Below are 25,327 nucleotides of genomic sequence, written 5' to 3'. Positions count from 1 at the left end.
AATAGGGCATCAAATCCACCACTTCCATGAAAGTTTTATGTGAGGGAGGACGTAGTCATGGAAAAAAAATATTTTTATATATATATGTATGTATGTATATATATATATTTGTGTGTGTGTGTATGTATGTGGGGTTTTTTGTTTTTCTTTTTTTTACTTTTTGGCAATTAAGAGGTCATTTTATTAGTATTTTAAATTTAGTTGCATCTTAATACTTAACCAAACCATCAGTGCCTTTTCACTTATACATTAGGTTATTTCTTATTATTAAATACAAAAATACTTTGAACTTAAAGGTGTGTTCTCCCTACGCTCCTGCTCCCATATCATCTTTTAGAGATTCCATGAGATACTAGGTTAACAAATAGAGTTTTCATGGCTTTGCCACATGTTGGCAAAATTATTTCAAAACAGTTAATACAGTATCTCCAGCAGAGCATCAGTTTTTGCTACACTCTTTTATTTTCATTTTTTAATTTTGCTAAGTTAAGGGATAATACTTAACTATTTTTGCTGTGAGGATGATTTCATTGATTACTGGTGGTGTTGATTTTTTTCTGTGTTACATGCCTTTTGTGGATTTTCTTGCACATTTATCTTTGATGCTTTTGGAGTTAAGATTTATATGAGCTTTCTACATATTAAAAATTGATCTCGGGCTTCCCTGGTGGCGCGGTGGTTGAGAGTCCGCCTGCCGATGCAGGGGACGCGGGTTCGTGTCCCGGTCCGGGAAGATCCCACATGCCGCGGAGCGGCTGGGCCCGTGAGCCATGGCCGCTGAGCCTGCACGTCCGGAGCCTCTGCTCCGTACCGGGAGAGGCCACAACACTGAGAGGCCCGTGTACCGGAAAAAAAAAAAATTAATCTCATAATATCCACTATAGAAATTTTTCTAAATGAGTTTGTCCTTGTGTTTTGAGTGTATGATACATGTTTTACAAACCTGAAGTCTTTAATTTTTATATAATCAAACCTGATAGTCTTATAGGATTTTTGGTCAGTTCTAATAAAGTAATTCTTTTCTATCAAATTTGATAAAATAATAAGTTGAGGGTTGGGGTGATATTGGTTCCTTGGTTTTTCCTTTTTTGCCCTTCTGTTTAGTTCATGTAGAATCATTTTAGGTGTTAGTTTAAACTTTTTTTTATGAGTTGTTAACCTTTGGTTAATGCTATTGATTTTGGATGTTCTTTCCCTTGCCCAGTGTATTGCAGTGTCTCCTCCTTGCTTACTATTTATCGAGGTCTTACACATTATAGGCCTTTGGTATTTGCAGGTTTAACATTTACAGTTTCACCAACTCTCAGCTGACCCCAAGGTCTGTCATTCAGTAATTTGTAGTTTTGCTGAGACTGAAGTGTTACTTGCTTACTGCCAAGCTTGCAAATAGGAACTGATCGTGGAAGCCCAAAGAGGAAGCCTATTAGACAGGCCAGCACCTGCATCTCAACGCAGCTTTGTTTTTCTTTACTTGTCGTCGCGTACACAGTAACTCTCGAAGTGATAAAAGCTGTTTCTTTGTGAAATGTGGGCCCGAAAAGAAAACCAACTGCTAGTGCTGGTGATGGAAGTGAAGAGAAAATGAAGAGGTCTAAGAAAGTGATGGTTCTTAGCCAGAAAATAGACGTTTTGGATAAATTAAAGTGGTTTTGCAGATTCAGGTAAGTTGGTGGTTGGTTAATGTTGCTACAGTATTTATGTAGTAGTTTATATTTTGAGTGCTAGAGTTTATTTTTACAACTTTGTAAAGGACTAGTAATGTACTTTTAGAAGCACTGAGGATTTGAAGATGTCAGCTGTACTTCACTGACTTTTATGGGGGAAGTTAAATACTTTGGTAGTATTTGAAACCTTGAGAACTTTGGAAAATCTTGATGGTCTTTGTGTTATATAATGTTTATAATACTGGGTTATCCTATTCCTATATTTCTGCCCTTGTGGCACTACAGCACTTCTAAGTAGTTCTAATGTGTTTTTGACTGTACCCTAAAACTCATTCCACTGGCCTCTAATATTGGTCTTTTTTCTCCTCCCCCCGTAATTATGCTCTTTTTATCATATCACATTAACAGTATGGTGTTACCCAGGTAAAAAGATCTTTTTGGTACTTTGAGATTGTGTTTGTTACATAATAACTTGAGTAGAGAGAGGCCTTTTGAAATACCTATTTTTTCCCATTTGGGAACTGTATCTAGTCAAAATAGCCCCCAAATAGTTGTACATATCTTTCATGGACTTCAGCAAACTTTTTGGACATTTATATGAACTGAGATTTATTTTAGATATTGAATATGGACAAGAATAGCTAGTTTCTCAAGGAACTTCCTAGTCTAGGAGAAGATAATGTAAACCAGTGATTATAAAGTGTGAAACGTGTTCTTGCATAGGGAACTCTGGGAGCACAAAGGTAGGACCTGCTTAAAAGGGTGTGATGAAGGATGGCTTCTGAGAGGAGTTGAGTGAATTGATTGTTCTTATTCTTTGTTAATTTGATAGGGATCCAGTCTCCTCCCAGCATAACACTGAAATCTGGTCACTGCCTGTGTTTGTAAGGCTGTTTCTTTGATCTGTTCCAGCCAATTTAAGGAATTTACTATGTGCTTTATTTTAGCTGACACCTTTGGATTTTCATTTCAGGCTTCTTGCCTCTTCCAAATAATGTCTCTTTCCAATAATTTATTACATTAATTATTATAAGAATATCTGAAGTGATATTACATAATCGTGATGGTGGACATTCTCTTCTGGTTTCTAGGTTTAGAGAGATTGCCCTAAGAGCTTTGTGCAAAGTGCAGGTTTCAGGCTTAAGGATGGAATGGACGCTTGATACATTTTTTAAAAATTTATTTTATTTATTACTTTTGGCTGTGTTGGGTCTTCGTTGCTGCATGCAGGCTTTCTCTAGTTGCGGTGAGTGGGGGCTACTCTTCGTTGCGGTGCGCAGGCTTCTCGTTGCGGTGGCTTCTCTTGCTGTGGAGCACGGGCTCTAGGCGGGCGGGCTTCAGTAGTTGTGGCATGTGGGCTTCAGTTGTTGTGGCTCGCGGGCTCCAGAGCGCAGGCTCAGTAGTTGTGGCGCATGGGCTTAGTTGTTCTGCAGCATGTGGGATCTTCCCGGACCAGGGCTAGAACCCATGTCCCCAGCACTGGCAGGCGGATTCTTAACTGCCTGGTGGCGCAGTGGTTGAGAGTCCGCCTGCCGATGCAGGGGACACGGGTTCGTGCCCCGGTCCAGGAGATCCCACATGCCACGGAGCGGCTGGGCCCGTGAACCGTGGCCGCTGAGCCTGCACGTCCGGAGCCTGTGCTCTGCAACGGGAGAGGCCGCAGCAGTGAGAGGCCCGCGTACCGCAAAAAAAAAAAAAAAAAAGTAAATAAATAAAAATACTGATTCTGCATGAGAACTTTTCGTGACTGGGAAAAAGTGACATAGTACTTTCTTGGTATCCTTTATCATAAATACAGGATTTTTAAAAATGGATATTTTTGCTAATTTTGGATGGTAAAAGAAGTTTGAATTGGAGTATATTTTAAATATGACTAGCCAATTGTGAGAATTCACAGAACCCTAATAGAATTAACTCAAAATAAAGAAATTTCCAATCATGATGGTTGCAAAATTGAGAAGATTATAGTTTGTTGATACCAAAGCCAGTACAGCAGTCAGTTGACCTAATAAAAATAGCACAGAAAATAAATGTTATGTGTAATATAGAAGAGATGTAAATCAAATGAGACTTGGTTTATTCAGCACATTGGTATTAACTAGTAAATCTCTTAAGATTAACATCACTCGTAAACTGCTACAATTTACAGGATTGGATCATAATTCTCTTGCATGGGAGGACAGAGTTTTTGAAAACTTTATAACTTAATTCTATGCCAGTTTCAGAGGAGTTGAATACATCTTGAGCTGAAAGAAAAAGGAAAGAGCTTACCAACTAAAATTGAGTGATAGAGCAGCAGGGTTTAACTACCAAAGTTAATGAAAGAAAGGAACTGTAAGGTGTTCTTACTGTTGGCCAGCATGCTGGGGAAAATGGCTGTGTGTAGGTCTTTGGTGCAGCTAACAACATCTAAAAACTTACTCTAAGAGTTATAGTTTAAAGTTCAATTCACTTGATTATCATGTACCTCTTATAAGTCAACTTATTTTCAGAAGCATCCATGTGGTGTTTTTCCTGATGTTTATTCTTAGAGCCAAGAGAATCATACTTATAATAGACATTTTACTTCATATTGTTCTCAGGAAGCAATTGAGAAAATAAATGATACAGTAATTCTTTGCAGGATGTGACAGCAATCTCTTAATTTTAAAAGGAGGAGTATCATTATAAAATGCTACTTTATTATTAAGATTAAAATCTCAGAAAAGAACAGGTGGAAAAAGTACAAATCACAAAATCCATAAGGCAAGGAATGAAAGCTAGGAGTTAATATTGAATCTCTATTAAACAAATTAAGTCTAGGTTGAGGTAATAACGATTATAAAAATTAGTGTCGATGTTTTGATGGAATGATATAAAAAATATATTGATTTAGTGGTAATGGACTGGGACTAAATTCCCAGATTATGCCAGTTAAACCCAGGAGAATGGAGCAAGAGGTATGCTGTTGTCAGTATAGATGGTAGTTATAGGTATGCTGATCCACCTTCCCCCCAGTTTTTCAAGAATATCAATGGGCTTCCCTGGTGGCGCAGTGGTTGAGAATCCACCTGTCGGTGCAGGGGACGCGGGTTCTGTGCCCCGGTCCGGGAGGATCCCACGTGCCGCGGAGCGTCTGGGCCCGTGAGCCATGGCCGGAGCCTGTGCTCCGCAACGGGAGAGGCCACAACAGTGAGAGGCCCATGTACCACAAAAAAAAAAAAAAAAAAGAAAGAAGGAAAGAAAGAAAGAAAATATATATATTTCTTAAGTCATGTTACAATTTAAAGTTTTTAGATACACAATTTGTAAAACAATTTAAGAACTTTAAAAAACTTATTTAATATTACAACACACTTTTTAAGAATGTAGGAAACACTTTCAAGCTGTGATTTTACTATGAAGGTTTTTATATGTAAGCATATATTTATCTAGCTTTGAAGCATAGATCTTACAGGTATTTAAAGCCACTATTAACTGTGGGTATGCAGTATATCAGGTTTCTAGGTGTTTTCTGTAGTATTAAAATCTTAGTAGGAAAATGATAAACTTACTGCAGACATTTTCTTCTTTCAGCTGCTTTTCTAACTCAAACGGTGTGTCTTGATGACACAACAGTAAAGTTTGAAATATGGGATACAGCTGGTCAAGAACGATACCATAGCCTAGCACCAATGTACTACAGAGGAGCACAAGCAGCCATAGTTGTATATGATATCACAAACGAGGTAAGTAGAAATGCATTCTACAAAGAAACTTGTTTGAGTATCCATTTTTGGTATTCAGAATTTCAATTATAGAAAAGATTTTTTCTTAATCTTTTTTTGTTAGCCAAGCATGACATTTCTGCCAAAGCTTTTATGAAATAGAGAAGCTGATTTTAAAAAATAAGATGCAATTGTCTCAGCTACTACAGTAGTGCTAAGAATTGCTTTCCAGGAGTCACACTGGACAGTCTTTAAAGCCTCGCCCCACAGACACGCTCCCTAGCCATTCTTTGAGCCTGTGCCGAATAGCTGTTTCTTTGTTTCCCAGGAGTCCTTTGCCAGAGCCAAAAACTGGGTTAAAGAGCTTCAGAGGCAGGCCAGCCCTAACATTGTTATAGCTTTGTCAGGAAACAAGGCTGACCTCGCAAATAAAAGAGCTGTCGATTTCCAGGTATGTTGAATTTAACTTTCACTTGGAGGCGCATATTTTTCTTCTGTACCCACACTTGAATTACAGTTACAATTTTAAAACGATGCAAATGATAAAAAGTTTTTAGCCAGATGTGTACTATGTAATAAAATCTCATGATAAACCTGAATTTTTTAATATCTTTATTTAATTGTAATATATAAGTTGATTCAAAGATTTTGTCGACCTAAACAATTACAAAAGAAGTAATTGTTCACAAACAGTGTGGAAATATATAAAGCAAAAGGTGATTGCCTCCTACCCTAATCCCTCCAACCCACGTATAACTTTAGTATCCTTCCTAACTTTTTTTAACTACCTATATATATCACCACACATATACATACCCACATACACACATACATATATGTGGTGGTTCTTAAAAGGGCCTTCAAAAATAAAAGCTTAAATCCAGTGTGTATGTTATCTAATATAGCTAATTAAGAGTGTTCCCAGCTGCAAAATAAAGTACTGTCATTTAAAATAAAGCAATGTCTCTAGTTAGACATTTTAAAACTTCCCCTCCTCTTGCTCTTCAGCTTCTCTACCAGAGAAGTTTGGTTGTGGCCATTATATGTATAATATCAGTGATGGGTTAATGTTCTTTTTTGATGATGGAGTACACGTACTGGGAGAAAGGGCACTAATATTTCTTGCACTATTAGGTAGTAAACTGAGAATCTGCACATGTGGTTTCATTTAATTCTGGTGATAACCATGTGAGGTATAGTATCTATTACTCTTTCTAAGATAGTTACCTCCTCAGCATAGAGAGGCAGATAGCGCACTTACATTATAGTCACAAGTGGCCCTGTCACATAACATTTCAAAGGAAACTCATTTTTTTTCTTTATCAAATTGGAATGATAATTGGTTGTTCTTCACAACAGCTGTGAGGATCAAAGGCAATAATACACGTAAACTGTAAAGCATGACAACGTAAAGTAGTAATAGAATTTTCAGAGGAATGATTCATGACATATTCAGAATTAAAATGCTGCTTGTAGAATTTTCAAAGGAATGATTCATGACATTCAAAATTAAAATATTGCTTGTAGAAGTCATTCAGAATTAAATACAAGGGTACCATTTAGTGGCTGAAGCCGGTGTTAAACATTTGGTTTCCCTTTACCTTCCTTGTAAATAACGAGCATAGGTAAAATTGCCATAAAGATCAAAGAGAGTTTTATATTTAGGATTGTTGTCCCTCTCTCCGAAACTCATCATCTGAAAGTAGATTTAATGTGAGACCAGATAAAGTAGGATGGGATTGTGCAAGAAGTTAAGGCAAAAGGGAAATTATAAACTACGTAGTGGTTACCTTTGTTTTACTTTTAACTATAAATAATTGCTTATCATACAGTTGTTGGTTGTAGGTGATCAAGTTGGAGTAGTAATAAGGAAGCCTCTTTTTTTCTATAACAAAAATAAGGCAGGTATAGTAATAGTATGTGCAAAGGATATATCTCAATTTTTGTTCTATAAACAGGAAGCACAGTCCTATGCAGATGACAACAGTTTATTATTTATGGAGACATCAGCTAAAACATCAATGAATGTAAATGAAATATTCATGGCAATAGGTAAGATTAACTTTTTTGCAAACAGTAAAAATAAAGGTAGAGCAAGTTACACTGGGGGCATATTTGGTTTGACTGTCTTTTTTTTAATTCTTGGAATTTTGTTTTGTTTTGTTTTTAATGATTATACTACTATCCTAGATTTCTTCCAGAAGCATTACTTTGTTAGGCATATTGTTAAATTTGAAAAATTATTACCCATTAGGTTGCAGTGCTTTCAGTTTAGTTAAGTTTCTTCTAGGTGAGTTGAAAGCCTGAACTTGGAGCTGATAGTTCAAGCAGATAGATTTTCTAAAGATTTCACTGAAAAATTTGGATAAATACATGTTTTTCTATTAGATTATAGTTTTTACATAAAAGGAAGATAAACTCAGTAATGTTTTTCAGTGCAACATATAGACATGATGAGATTTGTTTCTTACTGATCAATAACTATTTTCATCTCTCCATTGCTCTGAACACTATTTTTGTTTATTTTTCAGGTTCTTTTTAAATCATTGATTACTGACAACTATAACACAGACAAGTACATTGTACATACAGATTTACAAATTGTTTTAACGCAAATATTGTAATGGAGAAAGTTTCAAAGCACTGAGGCACAGAGAGAACAAGGGAAAGCAAAACAATATCCAGGCTTTCTATTGCCTCGATGGTCATTTGATCCTACACTGTGCTCTTACCTTTCCTCTAAGTACTTTTAACTAATAATGATTGCTGTTGCACAGTCGTTGATTATAGGTGATGAAGTTGAAGCCTTCTTTCTTCTATAACAACAATTAAAATATTTTTATTGACCCTAGCTGCCTCCTAGTAGTTTTCAGGTGCAGATCCCATGGGAGGGGTCTACTGTGGTGGGTCTCACAGTCTGCTGCGTCCACAATGTCCGTGTGCCAAGCGCTCATCTCATCCCACAACATCTTTTATTATACAGCAGTGATTATTAACTGGGGTGTCCACATCCTTGGTCCCAAATAAGTATTCTTTTATACTGAAGTCATACAAATTAACCAGTGAACAGCTGATTCAGAGGCTAAAGAAAACCCAATAAGAGCTGCAGGTACTGTCATATTATTTTTCACTAGGTGAGAGAGTTTAGTGGCAGCTTCATTTAGGGAAAAACTTGCCTGTGTAAAATATTTTCCTGAGAAACTCAGGCTTGCATTTTATTAGGGAAATACCAGCATAGTTGTGAAGGATTATGAGACAAATATATAGTTGTTTTGTTTTTTTTTAATAAATGGGACAGATCACACCCACAACCACATCTGAAAAGTTGGGAAACAAGGAGATAATAGGGCCTTCAAATCAGGCTGAACTTTTAAACCTTTCTGATGCTATTAAGACTCCACCAGATGGGCTTTGTTTAATTTGTACCTTTTATTTAGACTTGCTAATAAGGTTATTTCTTTCAGTCAGAAAGTAGCCTACGTATTAGAGCTCTTATTTACTTTTCTAAAATTAGAATGTTTCTTTCCTTGAAAGAAACTCCAAGTGTAAATTGAGTTGTAACCTCTCCATTAGTAACTTAAATAAATCACACAGTGAACTCATATTTGTACTTTTTTTTTTTTTTTTTTGCGGTATGCGGGCCTCTCACTGTTGTGGCCTCTCCCGTTGCGGAGCACAGGCTCCGGACACGCAGGCTCAGCGGCCATAGCTCACGGACCCAGCCGCTCCGTGGCATGTGGGATCCTCCAGGACCGGGGCACGAACCCGTGTCCCCTGCATTGGCAGGCGGACTCTCAACCACTGCGCCACCAGGAAAGCCCCATATTTATACTTTTGATGGGTTCCCAAGTAGAGTACACTTGTTTAGTAGGAGTCTACAATAAATTTATCATCTGCTTTTAATTTGATAAGGTCTTCAGTGGCTTTTTTCTTTTTTTTTTTTTTTAAATCACAACCACATTTTTTTTTTTTAATTTATTTTATTTATTTTTGGCTGTGTTGGGTCTTCGTTGCTGTGTGCGGGCTTTCTCTACTTGTGGCTCGCGGGCTCTAGAGCACAGGCTCAGCAGCTGTGTCTCACGGGCTCAACTGCTCCGCGGCATGTGGGATCCTCCCGGACCAGGGCTCGAACCCGTGCCCCCTGCATTGGCAGGCGGATTCCCAACCACTGCGCCACCAGGGAAGTCCTTCAGTGGCTTTTTTCATTGCACATCTTCCTTAACTTGATTCAGGAATTTTAGCTTCTCACAGTCCTAATCAATTCAGGGTCAGGTTGGTAAGCTGCAGTTATCTATATACAAAGCAGATAGTACCAGCTTCGCTTTGGGTAGCACTCACTAAGATAGGAGACAGGAGACTACTTCTTTTGAGACCCCCTGAAGATATGTTGTAGTTCATCTTCACACAATAAAAATTAACCAATACAAGTTAAAGGTTCCTCATTCCAGTTTAATTCTTTCAGCCTCCTAATTTCACTCAGATCTAATTACAAAAAGCCCTTGCCAGAAGTATGCCAAAGGGAGAAATGATCACTTAGTCCAAAACCTAATTTGGTATTAATTATAATAAAGTTTGTAATGTTAGCCTACTCTCTGTCCTGGCGGGGCTTTGTTTGTAAATACATTTGACTGGAAATTTACCATTTTATTACCATTTACAGTACCATTCCTAGAGCCATTCCTAGAGAAGTGGCCCAAGGGAACACTTTTCTTCCCAAACCTCAGTGCTCCTGGCTCCCAGATCCATTGCCCAGCCCAGCATCTAGGATTCTAAAGATGATTAATGCTATCGTGGAATATTACAACAAAGAAACTGTAAAAGATCCAGAACACAACTAGGCATTTAGATTTTGAGGTAGATCTTGTTCAGCTTTTGTATAACCTCACAGCTAAGGTAAAGCTAGAGTCTTACCTCAATGATGTATCCCCAAGGCTGATAGAAACCAGTGTGTCTAGCCACCCTTACAGTCGGTGCTCTTAGAGATATTTAATGTTTAATGAATCCCAACACATCAAGGATCTTTGGGATCCAAGCAGACTACATCTAGCTGGTACATTTTCTCATCAGTGGGAGCCATACTCCAGAGAACAGCTGTTAAGCTCCATAGAACTTAGCAAAGCTAAAGCCATAACTACCAGTTGTGGGGCTTTGTCCAAATGTGTGGCAAGCCATGCTTATCTGGCTCAAGATTGGAAAATGTTTTTTTGAGATAGTGCCTTCAGGATCAAGTCCCTGTTAATGAGAGGGACTTGATCCTGAAGGCACTATCTCAAAAGAGCTGCTAATGAATCAGATTAGGATTCTTAATCAGCCACAAGAGAGGAAAATGATAGATGTTTGAAGGGTAAAGTGTATAAGTGAAGAAAATAGGAGGTACAGTCTGTTGTGATGTGGGGTAATAATTTGCACAGTAGAGGACAAGTTCTCCTGGGGTGATGGTATTCGTTTATATCCTGACTTGTTCCAGAAAGTTTGTGGCAGTCCAGAGAACATTGATGGGTTGGAGCTGAGCTTCTTTATTATAAACATAATGGCTGGCCATTATCTTTAGGAACTTACTTAGATTTTCTTTAAAGTACAACTTTTCTGGTATTGTTAAGTGAATCTATATAAAGAATTAAATACAGCTATTCTAATTGTGTTTATTCTGATAATTTATCTCTCAGCTAAAAAGTTGCCGAAGAATGAACCACAGAATCCAGGAGCAAATTCTGCCAGAGGAAGAGGAGTAGACCTTACTGAACCCACGCAGCCAACCAGGAGTCAGTGCTGTAGTAACTAAACCTCCAGTTTAAACTAACTGGAATGTTCTTCTGCTTCCTAATTGTTAATAACAGTGGAATTGGAGCATTTAACCAGCCCAGTATGACTTCCAAAAAGAAGAGACTTACGATAGTCAAGTTTCTAATACAGAATTATTTTAAGTGTTTTGAACTTAATTTTTAATAACATGCATGTGACCCTCTGACTAATGTTTCAGCAGTGAAAGGGGAAGATGAGAGCTGTGTGTACACTTATTTCCTTGGAATGTTAGCGGGACTCATTTCTCTTCACCAGGGATATAAACAGATGACTCTGAACCCACAGTTAACCAGCCAGTTCTGTGAAAAAGATTTGGAACTCACTCATTTGGGCTTTCCAAAAAAAATTCTTTCTTTGGAAGGAGGTTCTAAAGATATTTATGCTTAACTACGATATTCAAGCCACCTGTAATTTCACTTAGTATCCTTATTTAAAGTACACATTCCACATTTTAACAAATTAGCCACAAGGAAACATTCCCACATCTTCAGGAGGAAAAAATGAACATCAGTGGCATCTAAATTATAGCTAGTCCTGTTATTTTTTAAATGGAGTAAAAAAAAAAAAAATCATATGTAACTGTCTTATTTTAGGAATATGAAAACTGATAAAATGCATCTTAAAGAATAGTGTTCCCTTCAAACATGTAAGTTCTTCAACAAAAATGAAACAAACCAGGTGTCTGTGATTTCTGTTTAATCACTGCTGGCCATTACATAGCTTTTGTTTTTTGGGAGTAGGGAGGGGCTTTTGTGCCCTTTGGACATAGAAATAGTCAATGCACTAACAATTATGTACATTCAAACTTGATTATTTCAAATTCGATCTTCAGCTGTACTGTAAATAGGGTACTGCGTTGTAGTCTCCATATATGTTTATTACTTTTCTGTAATATTTAAGAGTTGCTTAAAAGTATACAAAATGTACAGTTACTAAAACAGCTAATTTTTTCCTTCTCTCCCCCTTTGAAAGGAAGGGGCTTGAATTGTTCCTACCTGGCTAGAACCATAATAAACAATGTACCAGTAATTTGTAACATAAGTATTGGATATGTTAGTAACAATCTTGCAGCCTTGTTTTCCAAAGTTCATTTTATTTTGATCAGTTCAGTATATTGCACTAATTGTTTTAGGTATTTTCATTATATGAAATCTACCATGTGTCAGAGATGATTTAATCTATTTAAATGTTGAACTGCTAGCAGAACTTGTACATTTACAGTAATTCAAAATTAGTAAGGAAAACAGTTCACCAGTGTTTAGTTTTATATTGAGGTGCTCAGGTTGGAATAAAGTGGTACAAAAAGCAGGTACTGGTTTTTCTCTTTTTTGGCATGAAACAGTGAACATATATAAATGGTACTGTATAACCCACAGTCTGCTTTTATATTTCCTTTACTACATTCTTAAAAATGATTTGTGTGGTGTTGATGTTATCCTAGCATCTGGTTCACTGAAGAATTGTCTTCATGTTTTTGCTCTCTGGAGATACTCGCTTCCATTGAAAAGTGTGACCATGACTGTAATGTTGTCTCTGGAGCCAGCCGCCAAAGCAGCACTTACAAGTTCACGGCTGATGTACTCAGCAGCACCTCCATAGAAACTCTTAGTGCATGATCCTTTCTCTTTTTCACTTGAGTCTTTTGGCACACCATCTACACTGGTTGGTCCATCAGTGTCTTTCTCACTGCAAGGATCATGCTTAGTCATTTTTGGTGGAAATGTTCCTATATTTTTAAGGTTATGAATAGAATATTTTGAATCTGACAAATTTTCTCTTGAATTTATAGTTGACACATTTTCTTCAGATTTGCTCTGAAACACTATGTGGATGTTAGTTTCTGGTTTAGATGTGTTTTGTTCATCGATTGGGAAAAGCAGAGACCCTTTGGATGGTGACAATTTGTTTCCTGTGATAGAACACTGTGCTTCTTTATATACTTGAAAAGCTGTCATTGTCAGTGCAGTGACTTCCTTTGTATCCAGAACTTCCCAGAGTCCATTAGTAGCTAAGATAAGGAATTGACATAAGTCATCTATAGGCACAGAAATAGTTTGAGGTGCTGGAATAATGAATTTTTTCAGTTTGAGATTTCCATGAAATCCAAGTCCTCGTGTGGTTTTTATTTGCCCTTGTAGGAGCCCGTATGGTTCATGTGAACTAATTATTGCTCCATTCTGAAGTACTCTTCTTCTTTCATCTGTGTTTCGTGTAGTGTGTTCTTTGGTTAGGCAGAAGCCTTTCCCATTTCTGCATAAGACTGCTTGCACATTACCTAAAAGATTATTTTTAAAAATTGATCCTCGAGATTTATAACCATTTATATCAAAGCATGCTGTTAACTTCATAAATAGAAACCAGGCCACTTAAAAATATTTTTTAAATATATGTAGTATTGATACCATTATTAGAAGATTTACAGTAATTCAGATTTCAAATGGGGCGGCTAATTTATTCCTCATTTTTAAGCAATTTAGTCTTTAAAATACTGAATTTAGTATTAAAATAACAAACTACAGATAATGAAAAATAAGTAATTTTTTTATGAAGCAGCTTCTGAGTGTTACATATTTGTAGAATCAAGAATTGAACTTTTTTATAACCAACATACATTCCATAGAGCAGACATTTTTAAAATGTTTTAATAAATGCCTTTTCAATTAAAAATACAAACTTTGATTTTTTTCTAAGAGCGCAGTTAGGTAAATTTTTAACTGGTCAAAGTTAAAACCTGAATATATTATAGGTATGGGTGATTAAAAAATTAGAAAGCCACTGTTAATGTCCATCTTATTAGGTTTGTTATGTGTGTTAAAAAGAAATTGTCAGCCCCGTGAAGAAAAACGTGTTATTAATGTATTAAATGGATAATAGCTAACCAACATTAAACCCTTTGATTGAAAACTGAGGTATTAAAAATCTGATTGTAGTTTGTTCATGATTCAGATGAACCTATGATGTGTGCTTTATTAAAATCTTAAGAAAATCTTAACATAATGCTCTGAACAGATTGAAGGATGGTTGTATTACCAAAATTTTCTTTGGTATACAAAAAAGGACTCAGAATCCTTTAGTTTGTTAGGAAAAATTGACTTTCCCAAGTTTTTAGGAACATAATTATATATTTATAATACCTATGAGAGTTAATATTGCTGGAATCATAGGCAAAATTTACGTTAGAATATTCTGATCTCAGACATGGCACCGTACCTGGAGTCAGAATTTTGTTGTTGCAGGCCTTCATTTCTAATCCCCTAACGTTTTAGGTAAAGGGATTTAGGTTTCAGAAGGTAAGGTTCACACACCTAATATGTTGGACAGAGCCTGAGCTGGTGAAGCATTAGTGTCAGGCATAGAGTGAGCCTGTTGGCTCATTTACATAATGGCAATTGTTAATATCTGAGTTATTGGATGGGACCAAAAGATGACTGTGTGGAAAATATTTTGGAAACCTGATAGCTGTATAAATGATAGTCCTCAAAACTGAATGACCTCTTTTATTTGTGGTTTGGTTATTAATATTTTCTGTTAACTTTTTTGCTGGTCATTCTGTTTACAATCTGCAGAAGAGAAGTCAGTAAAATAATTCTTGACTTCTGCTGAGTTTTAAATTATTATTGTACCAGCAAAGCAGCATGGGTTGGTATTGAACATGCCAACTGGGTAGACTGAATTGTTCTCTTAGGAGAACATATGGTTCAGTTCCTCTTTTAAATTAGAAAATTTCTTTGTGTACTTACACATATAAATAGTGCGACCATAGCTCTGGAAACACAGGCTCAGAATAGTCAATCCACTGACTTCTAAATGTTTTATTTGCATGTAGCAAGCCAAAGCTCACTCAGCAAAAAGAAAAAGCATTGTTTCTGTGTGATTTGAAAAGCATTTAATATGATTATGTAGTTACAGTGGAAGGGTAATACGTTGGTATTTTGATTTTAGTTGCCTCTGCAGAGAGCTTGGTAAACATCTTAGGTACTACTGTTTGCCTTTTTTTTTTAATTGCTGTGCTACAGAGTAGGAAATGCCATTTTCGTTGATTTTATTATTGTGAACATCCCTTAAGCTCAGCACAATAAAATTTTCTAGAAAATGAGGACAGTAAGTAATGGCTGCAGGTTTTGCCCTGCCATTGACTTGCTATCTGATTTGAGTTATTTAATTACTTGGACAGTTGATTCATCCTGATAAATGGTGCCTTCTGACTAACTCACATCCTTAACCTGTGTGAATTTGCATGAAGGAAGAAGAAAATGAAGGGGAAGTACCCAGTGTTTCTCAACTATTCGTGCATAGCTCAGGAAATAGAGGATAATAAGAGGCCCTGGAAGAGTATCAATGGAATAGACATGGCAAAAAAGTGGATATGCAGAGTTAATAGTTCTATTTCCTAGACCTCGGGTTGCATGTGCTGCCAGCTGCAATCGGGGTTGTTGAAAGTGGTTGTCTACATTAAGCTGAAAGCTAGAATAGAATAATGAACAAAGAGCTTCAAGGAAGATGGGAAATTGGAGGGAGATTTAAAAATAACACTGTATATCCATGTGTCTTGGAGAACTGAAGGAAGAGAGAGGAGCAAGACATGACAGTTTGAGAGATTGGCTTTAAAGAAGGGTTCCTGTAATATCTGTTTGGAGGAAAGGAGAATAACTAAGTAGTGAACTGTGATGAAGAAGACCTTTACACAAAAACATAATGAATCTGAGCATAAATAAGTATTCAAATTCCTAGACATAAAGTTACCAGCTTTCAGTAGTTGGAGAGATGGTGCTGTTCAGAAAAACGTTATCAAACAAAAGTGGAACCTAAAACTAACAACATTGTAAATCAGCTGTACTCCAATTAAAAAAAAAAAAAGGAACAGTGTTACTGGAAGGGCAACATGTTTAAGGACATTAATGGGAACTAAAATGAACTGCTTTGAGATGATATTTAAGCCTTTTTACGATGACACGTATGGGGGCTTCCCTGGTGGCGCAGTGGTTAAGAATCCGCCTGCCAATGTAGGGGACATGGGTTCGAGCCCTGCGCCAGGAAGATCCCACATGCTGAGGAGCAACTAAGCCTGTGCGCCACAACTACTGAGCCTGCTCTAGAGCCCATGAGCCACAACTACTGAAGCCCACGTGCCTGGAGCCAGTGCTCCACAACAAGAGAAGCCACCGCAATAAGAAGCCTGCACACTGCCACGAGTAGCCCCCACTCGCCGCAACTAGAGAAAGCCTGTGCGCAGCAACAAAGACTCAACTCAGCAATAAAATAAATAATAAATAAAATAGATGACACGTATAGTCAGGCAAAGTGTTCCTTATGCAGAAGGCAATGACATAACTGCCTTCTGCAATTGCTGGGTTGTCTCTAGTTTGTGAAAAGGAGGAGTGTCCCCGTCAACTTCAGAATGACCTCTAGAATCAATCCCAAACGGAATTCTAGATCTGAATGGGCAAGATCTTTTTTTTTTTTTTTTTTTTTCCAGATGGGGCCATGAAGGTCATTTAAACGGAAGTTTTAGGAAAGGACTGGAGGAAAGAGTAAGAGAAATGTTAGATGGTGGTGAGAAAAGGAAACATCCCTAAGGTGCACGAGTGCCCTGGATAAAAAGATGGCTTGCCTTAGAAGCAGCAGCATGGGGAAGAGGAAAGTCTTGAGAGCTTGCTACTTGGTACTTCAATCCCAGTTTTGTCTGTGTGACTTTCATTAAGTCACTTTATTTCTGTGAGTAACAATTTACCACCTGCAATATTTTTTGTCGAGTTTAAGAAGGTAATTTAATAAGTAGACACTTGACAAAGGTTATTTTCCTTTTTGTTCCATGAAGGGGAAAAGCAGCTGAAGAGAGTCTATCCAAAAGAGATTGAGATGAAGCTATGAATGTTTCATTTCAGACCCATTTAAAAAAAAAACTAAGAAAATCCTTAAAAAGAGTTATAGGCTTAAGGGAGTAGGGAGCAGGAACTTGGAACTTGAGAAATGAGGAAATAGTTATTGGAGAAAGAAAAGGGAGCAGTTGAAAAGCAGCATAAACAAACTAAGGAAATTTAAACCCTAGTGAAGTATCCCTAGAATGGAAGCATAGTAGAAACACCTGTAGATGAGGTTAGGAAAACAACTTATATCCAGTTTTTTTCAGGATTCTAATTTTGGCAAAAGAGGCTGAAATTGTATGCATGGGTGCCATGTGTTGACTCTTCCTACTGGTGATTAGCATGAGAGCCTTATTGATGTGGAGCTAGTTTTCACTGTATGTTCAAAAGATTCCTTTGATTGTTTTGTAAGATGTGTGAGCATGAAACTCAAGTTCACCATTTTCCAACTGGAGCCTAACAGTACTTCACACATTAGTCTCAACTATCTGTCAAATATTTGTTGATTATATTTTCAGAATCCAGTTTGTATATATGTGAGTCCACATATATACAAACCAACATACCCCAAAAAAGGGAGATGGGGAAGGAAAAGTCTATAAAAGGTCAGTGTTGTTTAAGAATATGTATATGTGTGTGTGTGTGTATATATATATATATTTATATATATATATATTTATTTTTATTTTTTTTTTTTTTTTTTCCCTGCTTAAGGTGATTCTGGAGTTGAATTAGGTTTTAGGGGAAAAAGATGGGGCTGGAAGTAATTTTAAAAGCAACTTATTTAACCACTAAGGACAATCACATCTAGATAGGAAAATCACAACAAATTAAAAGATCTGCAAACACAGCATCAGTTGTGAATGAGGAAGGTGAAGACACATAAGAATGAAGGGACACCTTAGAAGCAGGAAGCTGCTGGTGTTCATTTGAAGTAATGAGACTTTAAAGGACATGGGTTCTGGCTCACTAATGATATAACCATATATAATAAGGCTTTGGTGAGCCTCAAGCTTCTATTAAAATGAGATTATTCTTACCTCACAGGTTGTGAGGATTAGATAAAGGAGTTATTGTTAACCTTAAGAAGAGAGAAGAAAGGGGGCTTGAGGAACAAATAAAGGATTGTGAGTAATAGGGAAGTAGTGGGTAAAGTCATGCTTGGCCTCTGGATCTAGAGTGAGCTCACAGGACAGAGAACAAGGACACTAGGAAAAAAGGTAGTTTCTGGGGCCTCATTAAAAGAAGGTATTAACAAATATGTATAATCTAGACATAAAGATACTGGAATAGCAGATACGCTAAAACACTCAAATATTACAAAGGAGCAGTAATGTGCCAGTGTGGGTCTTGGATTGACTCCCACTGAGAATAGGAAAATATCCTGGATAATGTATATACTTTTAAGTCATGTACATTGTTGAGCTAGTAAGAAAGTAAAGAATTCTCCTGTCAAAAGAATAATGGCTGAATCCCAGAGTATGCCAAGAGCAAAAACCAGTTTTTATCTGAGAGCATTTATTGAGCTGAATAAATGAGCTTAGACTTTTCACGGGGTTATGGAACAGGAAACAAAACCTAGGGCTTGTTCAAGGTGGGGAAAACTAGTGGTTTTCCCCAACAAAGCTAGGAGCCCAAAGAACCACGCCCTCACTGCAACACTGAACTGAAAATAAATATATGCCTCTCACCCACCACGCAGACTGCCAGAATAATGGACTATTTCAAACTGATGCTGAACAGTGGAGGAAAGAAATATGGCCTTGCAAACACCTTGATTTTGGTCAACTAGCCTCCAGAACTGTGAGAATGGATTTTCGTTGTTTTAAGCTGCCAAGTTTCAGCTAATTTGTTATGGCAGCCCTAAGAAACTAAAACAGCAAGCATGCAAATAAGTAGGGAAATACTGCCCATAACAAAATGAAAAATCAATTGAAATCAGCCCAGAACTGAGGCAGATGTTGGAATTAGTAGGCAACAACTCTCAATGTTATAAAGTTAAATACAGACATGGAAGATAATTTTAAAAATCAAACTTCTGAAGATGAAAAATACAAAATTTAAAATGAACACTACACTGGATGTGATTAACAGCAGGTTCAATATTGCAGAAGAAAAGATTAGATATTGCAGAGTAAGGATCTCTGAAAATCTACTCCTCAGGAAAAGGAATGAGAACACTGACAAGAATTGTTAAAGTCAACTTTTCTGAAATGCTGGAAATTAACCAAAGGCTTGCAAAAATCTGAGAAACATTGAAGAGAAACAAAGTAGGTAAAACCAAGTGGTCATGGCCTTGTAACTTGGCCTACTTCCAACCACTTCTCTTCAGCTCTGCAGTGGCCTTGAAAACCAAACATTTTATAGTGATGCTAGCTCTGCAGTCAACAGTCTAGCAGCCTCTGCAGGAGAAAGGATGGCTTTAGACCTCCCTAAAATTATCTGTCCCCAGAGAATTGTCATTACGTGAACTGTCTTGCAAGTCCCTGAAGAAAGCTCCATTCTCAAATCTTGTCATCATTTGACTTGACTCAGAGCTTACTCTATGCAAATAACTCATCCTCAGTGTGTTTGCCAAAAACCAGCAGCAATTGTTTAAAATCACACTTGCCTGAGGCACTGAAAGCATCTGGGGATGACAAGAGGCTGACCCCCCAAAAAGTATAAGAAAGAGCTGAGGACTGAGACCCTACAGAGGGTTTTGAAAAGCTCAAACATACTCCTGGGGAAACAGAAGAGCATGCACATGTGCAGGCTGTATACATGCCCAGGACCTGAACAAGCCTTAATTTCTCACCTATGACTAATCTTGATGATTAACCCAAGTAGGAAGTAAAAGCATAGGCAGAGTTTTAAACTGCCTGCCATTTTTTACAAGACATGCCTCAAAAAAGACAGAGCCGGGCTTCCCTGGTGGCGCAGTGGTTGAGGGTCCGCCTGCCGATGCAGGGGACATGGGTTCGTGCCCCGGTCCGGGAAGATCCCACATGCTGCAGAGCGGCTGGGCCTGTGAGCCGTGGCCGCTGAGCCTGCGCGTCCGGAGCCTGTGCTCCGCAGCGGGAGAGGCCACAACAGTGAGAGGCCCGCATACAGAAAAAAAAAAAAAAAAAAAGAGCCTCAGCAAAGACTGGAAGACATGCATATTAGTAGTAGGTATTTAAAGAAATCTCCATCTAGTCATTAGCTGAACACTAAGATAACCAACCAAGCAGAGGCTTTTTGTCTGCACATGACAGAATATAGAGTCTACAGAATTAGTTCATATAAGTCACAAAAACAGTAGCAACAACAAACCCTGGAGAGGGAGGGCATCTATATTATTTTAAATGTCCAGTTTTCAACAAAAAAAGAGTAATGAGAGAGTAATGAAACATAGTAATGAAAGCATAGCCCATATACAGGAAAGAAAGTAAGTCAATAGAAGCTGTCCATGAGGAAGTCTAGGCATTAGAACTAACTGGACGAAAATGTTTTAAAATTTATCAGTAGGGCTTTCCTGGTGGCGCAGTGGTTGGGAGTCTGCCTGCAGATGCAGAGGACGCAGGTTCGTGCCCCGGTCCGGGAGGATCCCGCGTGCCGTGCAGAAGCTGCGCCCGTGAGCCGTGGCTGCTGGGCCTGCGCATCCAGAGCCTGTGCTCCGTGGCAGGAGAGGCCACAATACTGAGATGCCCATGTACCGCAAAAAAAAAAAAAAAAAATTATCAATACGTTTAAAGGAAAATGCGGCTAAAAATGAAAGGAAAGCATGAGAACAATGATCCACCAACCTAGAGACTATCAATAAAGAGATGGAAATTATAACAAAGAAGCATGAAATTCTGGAGTTGAAAAGTACAATGTCTTAAACGAAAAATTCACTAGAATGAGCTCAGCATCAGGTTTGATCTGGCAGAAGAATCAGCAAACTTGATTGATAAATTGAGAATATCCAATCTGAAGAATAGGAAAAATAAAAAGAATGAAGTAAAGTGAACAGCATCGCAGAGACTTGTGGGACACCACCAAGTATACCAACATATGCATAATGGAAGGAGAAGACAGAAGTGGGGAAAAAAGAATATTTGAAGAACTAATAGCCAAAAACTTCCCAAATTGGAATAAAAACATACAAGAAGCTCAACAGACTCCAAAGAGTTTAAATTAGAGGTCAGTACTTAAACACATCATAGTCAAACTGTCAAAAGAGAAAGAAAGAATAATGAAAGTAGAATGAGAAAAGTGGCTCATTACATACAGCCAAGGGATACTCAATAAGATCAAAAATTATGTCTCATCAGAAACCATGGAGGCTAGATGGCAATGTGATGACATATTCAAAATGCAAAACTAGGGCTTCCCTGGTGGCGCAGTGGTTGAGAGTCCACCTGCCGATGAAGGAGACACGGGTTCGTGCCCCGGTCCGGGAAGATCCCACATGCCTTGGAGCGGCTGGGCCTGTGAGCCATGGCTGCTGAGCCTGCACGTCTGAAGCCTGTGCTCCGCAACGGAAGATGCCACAACAGTGAGAGGCCTGCGTACTGCAAAAAAAAAAAAAGCAAAACTATCCTTTTAAAAATGAAGAAATTAACACATTCCCAGTTAAAAAAGACTGAGAGAATTCATCATTAGTAGACTTTCCATACAAGAAATACTAAAGGGAGTCTTTCAGGCAAAAATGAAAACGCTAGATTGTAACTCAAACCCACACAAAAAAAGAAAGGTAACTACAATTATCTTTCAGTATCTGGGGAGCACTGTTCAGGACACACAACAGATCTGTGGATATTCAAGTCCAATAGACAGCCCTCCATATCTGCAGTTCCACATTCACAGATTCAATCAACCATGGATTGTGTAATAGTGTGTTTACTATTGAAAATATTCTGCATATAAGTGGACCCACACAGTTCAAACTCATGTTGTTCAGGAGTCAACTGTATATAGGTAAATATAAAACAGTAAAAAATGTATTTTACTTTTAACACTTTTATTTTCCTGTCTTATTTAGAAGAAAGCTGCATAAAACAATAATATAAAACTTTATAGGCTTGTAATGTGTAAAGATGTAATTCCATAAAGTATAAAGAAGGCTGCAGGAAATGGAGCTATATTGGAGCAAAGATGCCATATATATCTTTTGAAGTTAAGTTGGCATTAATGCAAGCCGAATTGTTTTTAAGTTAAGATTTTATTATAATCCTCAGAATAGCCACTAAAAATATATTTTTTAAAAATATATAGTAACAGGGGGCTTCTCGGGTGGCACAGTGGTTGAGAGTCTGCCTGCCAATGCAGGGGACATGGGTTCGTGCCCTGGTCCGGGAAGATCCCACATGCCACAGAGCGGCTGGGCCCGTGAGCCATGGCCGCTGAGCCTGTGCGTCCGGAGCCTGTGCTCTGCAACCAGAGAGGCCACAACAGTGAGAGGCCCGCATACCGAAAAAAAAAAAAAAAAATAATAATATATATATATATATATAGTAAAAGAAATACAGGAATTAAAATGATGTACTAGAAACTATCTAATACAAAATACTCTAATACTCATCAAGAAAAATTGGGAGAGGACTCAAATCAGTAAAATTAGAAACGAAAAAGGAGAATTTACAACAGACACCGCAGAAATACAAAGCATCCTAAGAGACTACTACAAGCAACTCTATGCCAATAAAATGGACAACCTGGAAGAAATGGACAAATTCTTAGAAAGGTATAACTTCCCAAGACTGAAAGGAAGGAATAGAAAACATGAACAGACCAATCACAAATAATGAAATTGAAACTGTGATTAAAAACCTTCCAACAAACAAAAGTCCAGGACCAGATGTCTTCACAGGTGAATTCTATCAAACATTTAGAGAAGCGCTAACAGCCATCCTTCTCAAACTCTTCCAAAAACTTGAAGAGGAAGGAACAGTCCCAAACTCATTCTAAGAGGCCACCATCACCCTGATACCAAGACCAGACAAAGATACTACAAAAAAAGAAAATTACAGACCAATATCACTGATGAATACAGATGCAAAAATCCTCAACAAACTATTAGCAAACAGAATCCAACAACACATTAAAAGGATCATACACCATGATCAAGTGAGATTTATCCCAGGGATGCAAGGATTCTTCAATATACGCAAATCAATCAATGTGATACACCGTATTAACAAATTGAAGAAGAAAAACCATATGATCATCGCAATTGATGCAGAAAAAGCTTTTGACAAAATTCAACACCAATTTATGATAAAAACTCTCAAGAAAGTGGGCATAGAGGGAAACTACCTCAACATAATAAAGGCCATATATGACAAACCCACAGCAAACATCATTCTCAATGGTGAAAAACTGAAAGCATTTCCTCTAAGATCAGGAACAAGACAAGGATGTCCACTCTCACCATTATTATTCAACATAGTTTTGGAAGTCCAAGCCATGGCAATCAGAGAAAAAAAAGAAATAAGAGGAATACAAATTTGAAAAGAAGAAGTAAAACTGTCACTGTTTGCAGATTACATGATACTATACATAGAGAATCCTAAAAATGCCACCAGAAAACTACTAGAGCTAATAAATGAATTTGGTAAAGTTGCAGGATACAAAATTAATGCACAGAAATATTTTGCATTCCTATACTCTAATGATGAAAAATCTGAAAGAGAAATTAAGGAAACACTCCCATTTACCATTGCAACAAAAAGAATAAACCTACCTAGGGAGACAAGAGGAATAAACCTACCTAGGGAGACAAAAGACCTGTATGCAGAAAACTACAAGACACTGATGAAAGCAATTAAAGATGATACCAACAGATGGAGAGATATACCATGTTCTTGAATTGGAAGAATCAATATTGTGAAAATGATTATACTATCCAAAGCAATCTACAGATTCAATGTGATCCCTATCAAACTGCCAATGGCAATTTTTACGGAACTAGAACAAAAAATCTTAAAATCTGTATGGAGACACAAAAGACCCCGAATAGCCAAAGCAGTCTTGAGGGAAAAAAACGGAGCTGGAGGAATTAGACTCACTGACTTCAGACTATACTACAAAGCTACAGTAATCAAGACAATATGGTACTGGCACAAAAACAGAAACATAGATCAATGGAACAAGATAGAAAGCCCAGAGGTAAACCCACGCACCTATGGTCAATTAATCTATGACAAAGGAGGCAAGGATATACAATGGAGAAAAGACAGTCTTTTCAATAAGTGGTGCTGGGAAAACTGGACAGCTACATGTAAGAGAATGAAATTAGAACACTCCCTAGCACCATACACAAAAATAAACTCAAAATGGATTAGAGACCTAAATGTAAGACCAGACACTATAAAACTCTAAGAGGAAAACATAGGAAGAACACTCTTTGTCATAAATCACAGTAAGATCGTTTTTGATCCACCTCCTAGAGTAATGGAAATAAAAACAAAAATAAACAAATAGGACCTAATGAAACCTCAAAGCCTTTGCACAGGAAAGGAAACCATAAAGAAGACGAAAAGACAACCCTCAGAATGGGAGAAAATATTTGCCAATAAATCATTGGACAAAGGATTAATCTCCAAAATATATAAACAGCTCATGCAGCTCAATATTAAAGAAACAAACAACCCAATCCAAAAATGGGCAGAAGACCTAAATAGACATTTCTCCAAAGAAGACATACAGCTGGCCAAGAAGCACATGAAAAGCTGCTCAACATCACTAATTATTAGAGAAATGCAAATCAGAACTACGATGAGGTATCACCTCACACGAGTTAGAATGGGCATCATCAGAAAATCTACAAACAACAAATGCTGGAGAGGGTGTGGAGAAAAGGGAACCCTCTTGCACTGTTGGTGGGAATGTAAATTGATATAGCCACTATGAAGAACAGTATGGAGGTTCCTTAAAAATCTAAAAATTGAATTACCATATGATCCAGCAATCTCACTACTGGGCATATACCCAGAGAAAACCATAATTCAAAAAGAGAAACCCTAATTCAAAAAGAGAAACGATAATTGAAAAAGACACATGCACCCTAGTGTTTATTGCAGCACTATTTACAATAGCCAGGTCATGGAACTAACCTAAATGCCCATCGACAGATGAATGGATAAAGAAGATGTGATACATATATACAATGGAATATTACTCAGCTGTAAAAAGGAACGAAATTGAGTCATTTGTTGAGACGTGGATGGATCTAGAGACTGTCATACAGAGTGAAGTAAGTCAGAAAGAGAAAAACAAATATCGTATATTAACACGTTATGTGGAACCTAGAAAAATGGTACAGATGAACTGGTTTGCAGGACACAAATTGAGACACAGATGTAGA

The 25,327-nt window shown here is 37.5% G+C and overlaps 2 protein-coding genes across 4 annotated transcripts in view; one reads left to right on the top strand and one right to left on the bottom strand.

The window, feature by feature from the left end:
- Window positions 1-12,460, top strand: part of RAB5A (RAB5A, member RAS oncogene family) — a 31,013-nt gene extending 18,553 nt beyond the window's left edge. For 2 of the 3 annotated variants that reach the window (XM_027086538.1, XM_027086537.1), the window contains exons 3-6: window positions 5,220-5,371; window positions 5,679-5,801; window positions 7,309-7,402; window positions 11,017-12,460. In XM_027086538.1, the coding sequence (XP_026942339.1) occupies window positions 5,220-5,371; window positions 5,679-5,801; window positions 7,309-7,402; window positions 11,017-11,132 (485 nt within the window). In that variant the 3' untranslated portion in view covers window positions 11,133-12,460. The remainder of the gene's footprint in view (window positions 1-5,219; window positions 5,372-5,678; window positions 5,802-7,308; window positions 7,403-11,016) is intronic. The other variant, XM_027086539.1, reaches the window with a different exon arrangement.
- Window positions 12,461-12,583: 123 nt separating this feature from the next.
- The window catches only part of PP2D1 (protein phosphatase 2C like domain containing 1), a 17,983-nt gene continuing 5,239 nt past the window's right edge, over window positions 12,584-25,327 (bottom strand). Inside the window, 1 exon segment of the mRNA XM_027086540.1 lies at window positions 12,584-13,427. Within this exon segment, the coding sequence (XP_026942341.1) occupies window positions 12,619-13,427 (809 nt within the window). The 3' untranslated portion in view covers window positions 12,584-12,618.

Source organism: Aethalodelphis obliquidens, unplaced genomic scaffold (assembly GCF_003676395.1).
Source record: "Aethalodelphis obliquidens isolate GAN/ISIS:26980383/991018 unplaced genomic scaffold, ASM367639v1 scaffold56, whole genome shotgun sequence".
NCBI lineage: Eukaryota > Metazoa > Chordata > Mammalia > Artiodactyla > Delphinidae > Aethalodelphis > Aethalodelphis obliquidens.
Note: the sequence above shows the minus strand (reverse complement) of the source record. Positions and strands in the feature narration are given on the sequence as shown.